We start from the raw sequence: 13072 nt of genomic DNA, 5'->3' as shown, positions 1-13072 counted from the left end.
ACCCCTCTAGCTATCCATGGCGTATACAAAAAGGATTTGCCAATATTCGTGGATCACCAAAAGGGAGACATTGTTGTCAAATGGGGTCTGTGTTGCAGAATGGAAGCTCAAAGTGGTGAAAGGAAGCCGCTCCATATCACCTTCGATTAATTTGGTGATCAAACTGCATTGGGACCCCCTTTTGGTGGGTGAAACCCAACTGCTAGCGAGCCTTGACAACTATGAGAGCTGTTTAGCTACCAGCTTTTCAAATAGCTTTTCCAGAGAATTAAGCAGTATAATAGGGCACTAAGTTGTGTGTGGCAAGCGTCTAAATTATAATTTCTTTATTATTATTATTTTTTTTAAACAGCAGCAAGATTACCTCTGTCTACCACTTATCAGTTATCCTTTATGAAATGGGTCACTGCTAGGAATCTGAGAATCATGACTGGAAACGGACCATATGGGAAACCAGATTTCAAACACATCAACAGACAATCAAGCTCCTCTTTGTTGGTCAGTTTAAAATAAGGCCAAAAGTTCTCACCCCAAATGGTACAACATAATACAGAAGCACTGCATGAGTACTATAATGCTTCTTTAACAATGTGCAGATCTTTGGGGGAAAAGTACAAATATTTTGGAAAAAGAAGGCCTTCAATGCAAAAGGCCTTGGTGGAGGCTATGTAGTTAGTCAGAAATCTTTAGTTGAGAAAGGAGTTAAGAATTGCAAAGCTTTGACAAGTTTTCAGCCAAATAAAAATAAATTGATATATGTTCTGCTTTAGCTGCATGTAGGATTCTGTAAAATGTTTGTGTCGGTTCTTGTAGATCCTAAAAGTTCCCTCTGAAGTTGGATAAAGAAATGTTTGATATTCACATACATTTAAGATGTGCAGCTGTATTTTTTAACCCCATCTATGCAGAATTTATGCAATGCAGAAAATCCACATGCAAAGAGTTAGGAAAAATAGAAAAAAAATAAAGTATATATTTTTTATTCCATGAATGTCTTTCCTCCCTCCGTTTGGAAGGGCAGATAATTATGGCATTCCAAAACTCTGTGAATACCCACAAAGAATTGGCTGCCTGGGTGTTGATCTTATTTGCACTGCATTTCCCTAGCCACCTATCTGTTACTTCATTGGGGCCCAACATCTATTTTTAGGTGGCACTCTTGGATTCAAGAAATCTTTAATCGTGGCAAATTGTCCACATACTTAAGCAAAACCCTGGCTTGCTAAACTCGCTACTTGCCTCTTGTGTCGGCTTTGATTGAAGAATGTTATTCTCAATGCTCAAGTCTGACAAACACAGGAAGAAATGCTGTGAATCAGGCCCTATGCATCTTACAAAATGAAACCGTCTCCATATTCTTTTCAATACGTGGTTAGTCAGTATTGTTTTGAGGGTTTCTGGCAGCCCAATCCAACATTGGTCTCCCTTTCCAGGGATTTGCAACCAACCAATTCACAAAGGCTCTGGAGATTTTTAAGATTAAGGCTGGTGCTACATCGATGATGTCTTATTGGGATATTATGTTTAATCAACCTGGACACATAACCAAGATTTAGATAATAATCAATTTTCCCATTACCGAACATCCTTACAAAGTTTTCAATTTCATCGGTCCAGCCCATTCTCAAAACACAACTTTCTTACTTTAGAAAAACTAGGGAGTTTTTTTCTGTAAATCCGCTTAGTTCCTACTTACTGATGGGCAGTGGCCAATATGTGCCAAAGGGCCCAACCAACACTTTTTAAAGGGGACCAAGACTCTGAGTTCCTCCCACAGGCGTTGGTTTAGAAGATCCATTGGAAAACTGACTGGGCTCCAACACTGGCTTCTGCTTGTCCTCGCCTTCCCTTCTTCGTGACGGAGCCCAGGCATTTATTATGACACGGCCAAGGTTGAGGTTATGTACAGTATCGCTGTGATATCCCTGTGGGGATGAATGTCTGCGCTCTATAAAAACCTTTGAATAAAATAAAGTATGCTCCAGATGTCATAGTGGAGGCTGGGACCCATTCAATGTGAGCCAGCCTATATGTATTGGGGCGCTTGTCAAAAGCTGCCCTCATTGCAGATTGCAGACCCTGGATTTTTCAAAATAAAATACCAGTGAACGAATTGTAATTATTCAAGGTATTTTTAAATCGGTTAAAATACTTTTAGTCATATTCCTGGTGCACGCTCTGTTTTAGAAGATTGTTTCCACAGAAAGAGCAGTGTCCATTTTCCCTTTGGGGTGCTATCTTTAAGTTACATTTCACCACACCTTAAGTGTCACTCAATTTTGGTAACTTACGGTGCATTGTCACGTCTATGGGCCCTTGATGGCCTCTGAGGAAGGAATGGTGACAAACTGCAGGTGGAAGGCATGGGAGACTAAGGGAGAAAGAGTCTGAAAACCTATTACTACTAAAGCAAATGGAAAATGGATGAAATATTACTAGCAGTCATCTCAGGCTGCACATTGCATGTATTGTCGGTGTTGTGGTGGTGGAGGGGCCTTGACTTTGTTTGAGAAATTGTTGAAATCACACAATCCAACTGCATGCTGCACTGGAGTGAATAACACTGCTACACAAATTAAGCTGCTTCGGAGCTCTTCTTTTCTGGCTGGGCTAATGTGTACCCTGCTGTAAGGCGAGCATGATGACAAATTATTTTCGGTTTTCATTTGTGGGTGGGTGTCTGCCAGGAATAATAAAAATAATGCAATTCAATGACACACAATACCACCGTTTTTGCAGTTCATATCTACTACATACAACAGGTGTTACTGTATTAACTTACTTTAAAATTAGAACTGTTCCAATATGGTGAGCAGCAGGACTCCTGCTTTCTGCTAGTGTGAGGGTATTCTTATAATGCACGCGCTAAGGTCTATATCTCTGGGCACTTGCATGCAGAAGAAAGGTGAAAGGAAGAGAGCCTTGGGTTAAATTCCTGCTCAGCAGGGCCAGCTTTCTGCTCTGTGAGACTGGAGTTCCAACTTAATGCCCATCCTCCAGTCCTTAGCCTTCTAGCGGAGCCTGCCCACGGAAGTCAAAATTGGGCCCTTTGAGCCAGAAACCTACAGATCCTTCCTTCATAGGTCCCTGCTAGATGCCAATACAGGTCTATATATTATTAATCGCTACCGATTTCATATCTCAATTTAATAATTGACATCAAGACACTACTCTCCGGTGTGGGTATACTGTAGTGCTGTCTGAGCTCCTTTAGACGGTATATTCTCCACGCAATTCCAAGGGTACTTCACAGGTCCCCTGGTTCTTCCCTTAATCTCTGGAAAAATGAATCACCGAGTCCAGGGCTTTAAGTGGGCCGTGTCTCACTGGTGCTGAGCACCGGTAGTTTTTTAAAGGGGGCCTCGAAACGGGTCTCTATCAGGCTCTGTTTTGTGCCCTGGCAGAGGCGGTCCGTTTTTTCAGGGAAACATCCTTTACAATGCAACTTTTACCACGCAGTGCCTTTACGACGCAACTTTTACAACGCAAACCATTACAACGCATTGCGCTGGGGGGCGCTCTAGGATAGGGAATAGATTTAATTTACTATCCAACACCTTCCCTACTATCCACGGGGACTGGAGTTGGAATAGTAAATTAAACTATTCACTATCCAGCACCCCAAAGCGCTATGCGTTGTAAAGGCATGCGTTGTAAATACCGCGTTGTAAAGGCATGCGTGGTAAAAGCATGCGTTGTAATGTCATACATCCATTTTTTCAGGACAGCAGGCACATCGATGTGCGTGCTCACAAACTCACACTGCTCACTGGTGGAGAAGTTATCGCATGATATAATGCCAGGTGAGCGTTGTAGGGGAAGGGAAATCCTTTAACCCCTTGTGTGCTATTGACGTGCTCAGCTCGTCATGAGGGATGGTTGAGCTGCCCTCATGACGAGCTGAGTTGGTCACAGCCGTTCGAACGTTCGCACGCGGGGATAATTTCCCCGCTGTGCTGAACGTTCGAAAACGGGTGTGGCTGTGACGAGCTCAGCTCATCATGAGGGCAGCTGCGCTGTGCCTCATGACAAGCTCAGCTCGTCACCAGCACAGCGGCATCGCTCGCGGCACGCCTCCCCCCCGCACAGAGGGGGGAAAACACCCTGCAGCTAAGGGGTTAAAGAGAGTCATTTTCCCTCTGGATTTCCCTTCTCTTTTTGAAATTCAGGAGCAGCAACATTGTCGTGGTGTCACTAGGGCTTTAAGTGGAAACTTTTTCAATATTATATACAACAAAGACATAGTTGCTACTTATTTATCTTTGGCAACTAACAACCATTGACAAAGCCAATAGTCCTGACTTGTAGGTAAGATGTTACTTGTTGCATCATATATCTGGATGCAATGACAGAAACAGCAAAATACAAGTCGATGGCACACTATGCTAAGCACAGATTTTTAGCTTACGTGCTTATAAGCCACGCCCTTAATTACATTGGCCACTTCCCTTGGAGAGACCCCCCCAGTTTTTCCATCCTACTTAAAGCCCTGACCGAGTCCATTGGTTCTAGCTCAGAGACTGCAGCTGTAGAAGGTCTGCAGTCTTGCCATCAACATAATGGTCATTTTAGGGTTGTTGCACCGTTATTTGTGAATGGCCGAGCAGTGTCCGGCCACTCTTTCAGTATTTGTTCATTCAGCAGGGCCCTGCTATAGGGGTGTTCTGGTCTCTGAATGCAGCAAGACTGCAGGATTTGAACATAGGTGTCGGCCACAGAAGGAAGGCGCTGCCTGGCTGAAACTTAAGGGCATCTTTACCTTATAGCAGTTCTAGAGAATTGCCTACACGGTCACCTGGTGCGAATGCCAGATTCCAATAGCAATTGTTTGTTAACATGAAAAAGCAACAAAGACAGGGTCTTCAGCTGGAGTGGGTCAGTGCCAAGTGAGCTAGTTTAGTGTGTGCTGGCTATGTGGTGTTGCCTTAGCACTCTCTGCAAACCAGACCGTGAGAATGCTGGAGTACCAAATGAGTGCCCTTTCAGAGTATGTATCTTTTAGCCATTTTAAAGGAGAATTGTGCTGTAAAACCCTCTATGAAATCCCATTTTAAAAAAGGTCTTCTCAGGGAGGAACACCTTGACATCACATTGACGAATGCGGGTCCCTCACTTTGAAGCTCACTGTTTTCCAGTCTTGGATGGTGCCCATGCCAGCAGTGGTGGAAAGATACAGCACCACTGGAGAAAGTGGCTGAAGGAGGTATTGGAATTATGCAGTGAAAATGAAGGAATTGAGTGGAGACAGTGGGGAATGCGAGCACTATTCTGAAAAACAAATGTTTGGGCACCTGCGCTTTATCTATTTATTTAGCAATTAACCAATGGTGATGAAGATTCAAGAGTTCACAGACACACCCCCACCCCACCTCAAGAAGCTGAGGCAGGGTCATCTCGAAATATGAGAACGTCTACAAACAGATAAACCGAGTGGCAGTGGATGTAGGCATGAGGCTGCTGCTTATAAAGTCATGATAGTTGATTTTGACTCAACACTCCATAAACAAGAATACAGTAACAATCCTTACTGTGTCAACTTTGTGAAACTCCACTGCTGCTGCATCATCTTCCTCCTCCTCTGTGCTGTACTCTTCCATGGTTTCCCCACTCGAAAAGTGAATTATCCTCCGTGGGGACTTGGGTAGTTCCAGGTCTTCATTCTCCAGCTGTGCCTGCTGAGGAATAGATGCCAACAGTTCTATTAAAAACTAACTTTCCAAATGCAAGGTTCAAATAAATGTATTTTCCAAATAAATGAACTCTAAAAAGATTAGCCCTTAACCGTTGTAACTTTCTAAGAGTATTGTTTTGCTTTTCTTGAATTCGAAAGGCAACCATGGAATTTTCAGAGGTTTGTTCCGTAATATTACCAAATATCAGTGTCAGAATTCATATTACAAAATATATGCTTCTTATATTTACTGGAGGGAACAAAAAGACAAGGAATAAGTGTATCAGTTCATGTATGCACCCAGTGTCACTAAATGTTTACCTCTACGGCGATGAACACATCTTTGCGGTTTGCGTAATTTGTACGTCCAATTGACTGCATAATAGTTCATGTTAAAGCATTTATTTCATGACTGTGTTTTTAATTTATTTATAAAGTTTTATATAGCGCGAACATGATCCCGAGGGATATCAGAGAGCTTTACAATTGGAGGGAGAAGAGAGGTAACAGTTGCAGTACATGTGTCAAATAGGAATACCAGACAGAACACAAATCATGATCCCATATAAATTGTAAAGCTTTAATGGATAAAAAAATTCAAATACATTATCGTGCAAATGAATTACATAGTTCCAACATATTTTTGAAAAGGTTATAACAGGTCTACAAAATTCACCTTTTATCAGGTGCTAGCACCCGGGCATTCCAGAAGCGGTGATCAATACAGGTGTCACGCCTGAAACCTTCTTGCGTTTGTCCTTCCTTTGGAGCATAGTTTTTTTAACACCCTTTTGACTGACTGACTAGTGTCCTTCAACTGCTCACTTTTAGGGAACTACTTCTTTTTCCTTTTTAGTTAAGTACTCCATAAGAGTGCATGTGTTTTCCAGCTCTCTCCCTCCTGTGCTACTCCGGTCTCCCTCTGTATTGCTCTCTCCCACTAGGTCTAGATTTCCCATGTGCTTCTTCCTTAACCCTCCCACACTCCATGTTGTTCATTTGCCTTGTGTGCCTCTCCCCCGCCTGTGTTGCTATCTCCCTTGTGTGCTGTATTTCCTCTCCTTTGGCTTCATTTTTAATTTCCACCCACTCCCTGTTGGATCCGCCACCCACTTCCCCAACCTAATCCACTCTTAATCCACTCTTGTCCTCCACTTCACCCACTCAGTTATTTAAAAAAATATATTTTATTATATTTTTGGGAGGGCCAGGCAACAAATTGCTGCCAGCCCTTCACAAAAGCGCAGTTTTGCATTTAAATTGTCTTTTTTTAATTGACTGATCTAAGTGATGCCTACCACCTTACATCGGTCAATATTAAAAGAAAAGAAAGTAACAATCACATCATTCTGTAGGCTCGAACATGCACGTACATACAGAAGGAAAGGACCAGAAACAGTGGCAGTGATGCTCCAAAGAATTGCACAGTAAATTCAAAGAATGAAAAGAGCCATTTTGCATTTCAACAAGTCAGTTCGCCATTCTGCACAACACTGCACTTCCGGCATTTGTTCCCCCCCAATAGAAAGAAGAAACCTTCAAGGGACCTAATGTGCTACCAAAAGGGATAGTGGGCTGATGCAAAAAGAATGTTGCTCCCAAAAATAGGCAACCCACTACAACTAAGTACACAAATGACGTGAACCTGATTCCAAAAGGAAATGCCTGAAAGTCTCGAGCTGCACTTACTCTTACATTTAAACAAAGTGGGTGTATCCAGTTGAGTACCTGAAGGACGGCCAGGCAAATTAGTCTAGATACACAAAAGAGGAAATGTGAAAACATTCTTGCTGAGTCACATTCAGGAGAAAACAATTTGCTCCAGGTGTTCCTCATAATAAAGTGCATCTAGTGTATCTCTACATAGCAATTATGTCTATATAAGTCTGAGAATAGAGAAGTGTATTTGTGGCTAAAAGCAAAAAATAATGTCCTCGCTTTAAAAATGTACTTTAGTAACTGGACGGAAACAGTTTCAAATTTCATGCTGAAAAGTCACATTTTTCTTCAACAAAAACAAAAGCTGAACCTTTATATTAGGGAAGAGTTCCACTTTTAAACAACATGTTTAACAATCAATATTAGTGTCTCAGACAAGTGTCCGACCCAGAATTCCCAGGAGGGTCTATGACCAAAATATTTTTTGTGAATCGCATCCATAGGAACGAGGACTACATTTAAGGTGTATTTTACACACGATTGGGTGTATGTGAATTTGTAAAAGTGAGAGGACCTTACACAGAGTATCAGTGAGGTACTGAAATGTTCCAGGAATTTTCGACCCACCCTTAAATATCCAGAGACTGAAAATATTTTTGTGGTACAACAAACATCCAAACATCTAGATAGCAGCAGAACAACTGCAAACCAAAACAAGAAGTTTCTTCTCCAACATGCTGCAGTAGATGATAGGTACTATTTTTTTTTAAGTATGTTTTGTTTACACACCTGCATTATTAGGGCAAGATTTACATGAAATAACATATTGGGCTTGGACTATGAGCCTGAATACAAGATACTAATGGCCACGCCAAGAAGGCAAGAGTATGACAAGGTTTTTCACGAATCATTCTAGCAAATAAGTACAAGTTAATCCTGATGTTCTAAAACCTGAGATGAACGTTTGGTTGCCCCCCTAGCATTGATACGCGTTCAGGTCTCGAAGCGCTAGCATTCATTCATTTACTAAGTGTCATGCTGCCTCTAGAGGTTTGTCCAGTTTACAAATAAATATATTGGACAAAGCACTACAATTGGGCAGGTGTTATATATTCTCATACACATTAATGCGATGTCCCAGATTCACGTATTTATTGTAACCAACAATTGGTTGTGACGCTTTCAAAATAAATACTGAATGTATTGGATCTGTGTTTAAATTGGATTGAATACAGATACTTTGATACCAACTGAATGTAATCTGGTAGTGTTACAAGTTCTTTGCCCAAAGAAGGTCGAACACTTATAGATGGTAACACGCAACTTCAAATCCAGGTTATATCTGCACAATCACAGTTTAATGGAATATCGTGATCTCCCAATTAGGCAGGCATTGGATTAGGCTAGGTAGGATGGTCCATCAGTTCAATGTTAGTAGCTCCCTTTCTTATCCATGTATTACAAGCAGACGTAACATTTTTACCTGGTACAAAACACTTTCAAAGGTGGTTACTTGAATGTGCGGCTATAGGTAGTTTACATACTACCATTAATGGCTGATGTCTTCAAGAATTCAGAGTGCTATTAAAGTGCTGTATTACATATGTTCCTTTAAAAGACTGTCAGATCAATGCTTGTAAATTGAGATTGAAGGATCGAGTTTGATGAAGGGGGGAGGGGTGAAACTATCACACTCCAGTAATGAAGTGGTGAATAACCTAACAGCACACAAACCAACATAGACTCCATCACAGAAAACAAACATAAAGGCACACCTTAGTTCCACTCAACGAAGATATTGTCCTTTAGCAAACAAGCATGCACGCAGAGGGACGGAGCGATGTACAGATAGGAAAGAGGGAAGATAGATGTATTGAGGCAGTTTCATTTCCAGTTAACCTTTACACCATTTTTAAACAAAAACATTTTTGAGGAAGAGGAAAAATCGTTGCCGATGCCTATTCAAATCCGGGTCTCTTCTTGGAGAATTTACTTCTACTGGGTGATGGAATACCACATTCTCCAGTGCCCTGTTTGGAATGATCACTGGCAGGCATCAGTGCAGTGTTAGAAGCATGTTCTACCCATCTTTGGCCACTTTGCTTATTCATTCATACATACATCTGCAATTCAGTAACTGCATATTTTTATAACAACCATATGACACAATTAGGTTTTTCCAGATTGCTCTCCTTTCCAGGAAGCACCACATGCCCGACTCTCACATCTATTTACTTGTGTCAATTTCACACACACACACAAATACTTTTTCAGAAGTGGCAATACTTTTTGGATTAAGGAAAAAAGGTTTTCAACACATAAAATATTTTCTCCAAATGAGGATTGTGTGTGAATAAATTCAAATGCAGGAGCGAAAGGCGATTTTTCAGGGATGGAATGCCTGTGAATGCGTTTACGTTCCCAAAACAAAAAAGTTTGTCAATAGTCAGAAACATCTCTCCGCCATCTTCCCATCAAAGAACATTTTGAAAATAACTCATGATAAAGCCAGAAGCAAAACCCTTTCCCTGGTCAGAAGAGAACACCACCAAAACTGGCGGGCGTAAACAGAAAAGTGTTTCTTCATGGGAAACATTATTCTGCCTATAAAAGGTTTTTTAAACATGTGACATTACTCAAAGGTGACAGCATTTTCCTATGCATAAGGGCAACACCTAAACAGTTGCTGGTGGAAATCTTTCTTCAATGTAGGAAATAACTTATAAATGTTTTTGAGAAGCCCTCCTGGTAACCTGCGACTTGTTTTCGCTTTTTGGGGAATATCTCAAAGTAATAAACTTGCATTCAGGCAATATCAATGACCTGTGGGTGCAGTTCTACGACTTTCTTATGAGTTCTGTGTATCCAACCGTGGCCTTTACCTCTACAAAAACAATGCTCTCAATGCATTGGGTAATCAAACCATTTGAAAACTACACTCCCAAGAATGCACTGATTTGCTAAATGAAAGCCTTGTAGTGTAAGAAGCAAGGATGAAAAAAGTTCGTAGTCTTGCTTTCAAACAAATGAAATGTGCCTATGCATTTCACAAGGAAAGACCAAAAACAAAAGAGCATGCCACGCATATTCATCTGAATTATTTTATTGTGTTAAAAATAAACAAGGTTTATGATGTCATATCTCCCTGCTTTTAGATTCAAACTAAATGTTTTACCCTTTACCAACAGATGGAAAATGATAGCAATGACCTTGTTTGGATGGGTGCATCGGCCTCTTTTCCTTGCTGACGACTAAATGCATGCACTAAATCCTATTGTGAGAAGGAAGTGGACACAAAATGTCCGACTCTGAAAAGCAGGCCATGCTTCCTGCCAGCAGACAGTGTATGTATCAAGCTGATATCATAACAAATACTCTTCACAAAGTGCTCGCTGTATAAACATCACTGCATTTCAGCCATTGGATCACCAAAGGAAATAGAACATTTTGCATTAGCAGATGATGAGAAAGGTAAACTCCATTCCTGAACCTGAACCCACTTACCAATTGCCTGGTTGCTAGCCCATTCTAGTCCATTTTATGCAATAATGTGCCATTAAATCAAACCTACAAAATCATGCACATACAGGGAATAGTTTAGCTGTCCCATAAAGAGGTATTGAGTTTGTTACACAACAAATAATACAAATTATTGAATACATATGATTTGTCAATGATAGCTGCGCTATGCCGGCATAAACATGGATAGGGATGAATGCCCACGACTCATAACACCGGTAATCAAAAAAACAGCAATAAAGCATTGCATGCTTTACAATCACTACCTATTGTAACATATCCCTTTAGAATTTCTAGGAGGGACCCGACCTCTCCAATGTCACTCGTTCATCAGGCCTTGCCTCCTGAAATGTTCACTCCTGGGTTTGGGCCTGCAAGGAGTGGCTTTTGGTTATATAATAGGTACAAATGGCAAGTGCACTGCTAGGAAGTTACAAGATTCTGTAAAAAAAAATACAAATAATGTTTGGAGGGGATTAAATAAATTCACTGCTGCCGATACCGTTTGCACTAACATTTGCTTCCACTGATCAGTTAAAAAACAAAATGTCTACTGATTCACAGGTTCTAAAGCGAGGCATTCACTTGCAAGTGTGATCGGTTGATGCAAATGTCCGCAAAACTGCACCTATTCCAGGGCAACAATAGTGAACGCTAAATAGACGGCCATACAATAAAATCCGATGCAATCTGGAAATCTCAGAGTACCCTCCTTGTAACCTGGCGCCGGTAGCTGCATCCCACAGCTCAGAGGTACTTAGCTCGCGCCGTCTCCCCTCCCCTCCCAGTGGACATTCCAGTTCACCATTCATCCTGTGGAACCAGTTGTGGCACTTTCATTCCTGAACACCTGCTAGCAAACTGGGTTATATGCAAGCAAAGGAAAACACAGTCCGTCCTGCTAATAAAACTTAAAGTAGATCCCGGTACCAATTTTGTCATTTCGCAGCGTTTCTAATAAAAAGAGTTTCCACTTACCAAGTCGCTTTTTTTCTGGAACGTACAAGGTTGAAAAGTTGAGCCACCCTCGATGGCTTGTATGTGTATATTGTATAAAATGTTTGTTGCATGCGTTCTTTCAATTAAAGTATTAAAGGGAAAGGATGCGATGCGAGCCTGCGACCACTAGTTACACAAAGCTTTCAGGGTCGCAGTACATTCTTAACTCGCTAAACCATCCCACAGCCACTGCGCAACTTAGACAGCAACGGAGACCGCAGTTTGTGCCCTCAGAACAGTTTAAAAAGGCACGTCTAACTGTAATGCCCACAAGGACCCCTCCCCAAAAGAAATCAAAGCACACAGGGGACTGAGACTAAAGATTAAACTGCACTTTTCGTCACGTGGTGCAGTTGCGCATCTATCCGGGTCTCACCTGCACGATTCGCTCGGTGTCCCCCATTGCCCGGCAGCGAGGCTCGCGAGCAGGTCCCTGCAAGGCGCTGCACGCGCACTCTGCTCCGCACACCTGTAAGTGCAGCGCCAGAGGGGCGCGCGCCAGTCAGGTGCAGCCGCCGGGCCGTGGGCGGGGCGCACACACCCTGCACCTTTGGTTTCTTTCCAGTGATGTTGTGGTATGTTTCACTGGCTGCATTTTGTTTGAGTTCAGGGCAGAGCCTTGTGAACACGGGCCTCCGCGGACAGGAAGCAGGCGAAGAGGCAGCGAGCCCGGGGCTGCCTGCAGACTCTCACTGGCCTCTGAGCTAAGATGCTCGTTTGCCACGTCATACGTGTCTCCTCCTTTGTTGTGGTGGCGTGTTGCCGTCACGGGCACGGACTGTGGCGTCATTGTCCACGCGTCAGGGAGGTGAGAAAGGCTTAGAATTTACACGGCTCTGCTGAGGAGACTTTTTGGGCTACTTTGGGAAACTGTTGAAAACATGAAATTATTTAAGGCTGTTGGATCAGAAATCCAACTAATAATAATAACATTGGCTAGGCGTTGAAAAGGTTACAGCAAAATTAATTTGAAATAACTAGAAAACGAGTAATGACTTAACACTGGGCGTAATTACCTGAAATACCGCCCAAAAATATGATGTGTTAACAAGCGTTCCATAAAAAAAATAGGTATGTGTCGTTTGCCGCCAGCCTTCTGGCAATTATTGTATAGTTTGTCATAGTTGTTGCTACTTACTGAAAAAGCACAACACCATAGTAAACTCTGGCACTGAAGGGAACTACTTTGTGTTTGGGTGTGTTCCTTGTGAAAAAGTGTGGAGT

The 13072-nt window shown here is 42.0% G+C and overlaps 1 protein-coding gene across 1 annotated transcript in view; it reads right to left on the bottom strand.

The window, feature by feature from the left end:
- Positions 1 to 12510, bottom strand: part of FAM177B (family with sequence similarity 177 member B) — an 89566-nt gene extending 77056 nt beyond the window's left edge. Inside the window, exons 1-2 of the mRNA XM_078649827.1 lie at positions 12225 to 12510; positions 5529 to 5675 (exon numbers count right to left, since the gene is read on the bottom strand). Of these exons, the coding sequence (XP_078505953.1) occupies positions 5529 to 5675; positions 12225 to 12251 (174 nt within the window). The 5' untranslated portion in view covers positions 12252 to 12510. The remainder of the gene's footprint in view (positions 1 to 5528; positions 5676 to 12224) is intronic.
- Between the last annotated feature and the right edge of the window lie 562 nt (positions 12511 to 13072).

The sequence above is a fragment of the Lissotriton helveticus genome, chromosome 6 (assembly GCF_964261635.1).
Source record: "Lissotriton helveticus chromosome 6, aLisHel1.1, whole genome shotgun sequence".
Classification (NCBI taxonomy): Eukaryota; Metazoa; Chordata; class Amphibia; order Caudata; family Salamandridae; genus Lissotriton; species Lissotriton helveticus.
Note: the sequence above shows the minus strand (reverse complement) of the source record. Positions and strands in the feature narration are given on the sequence as shown.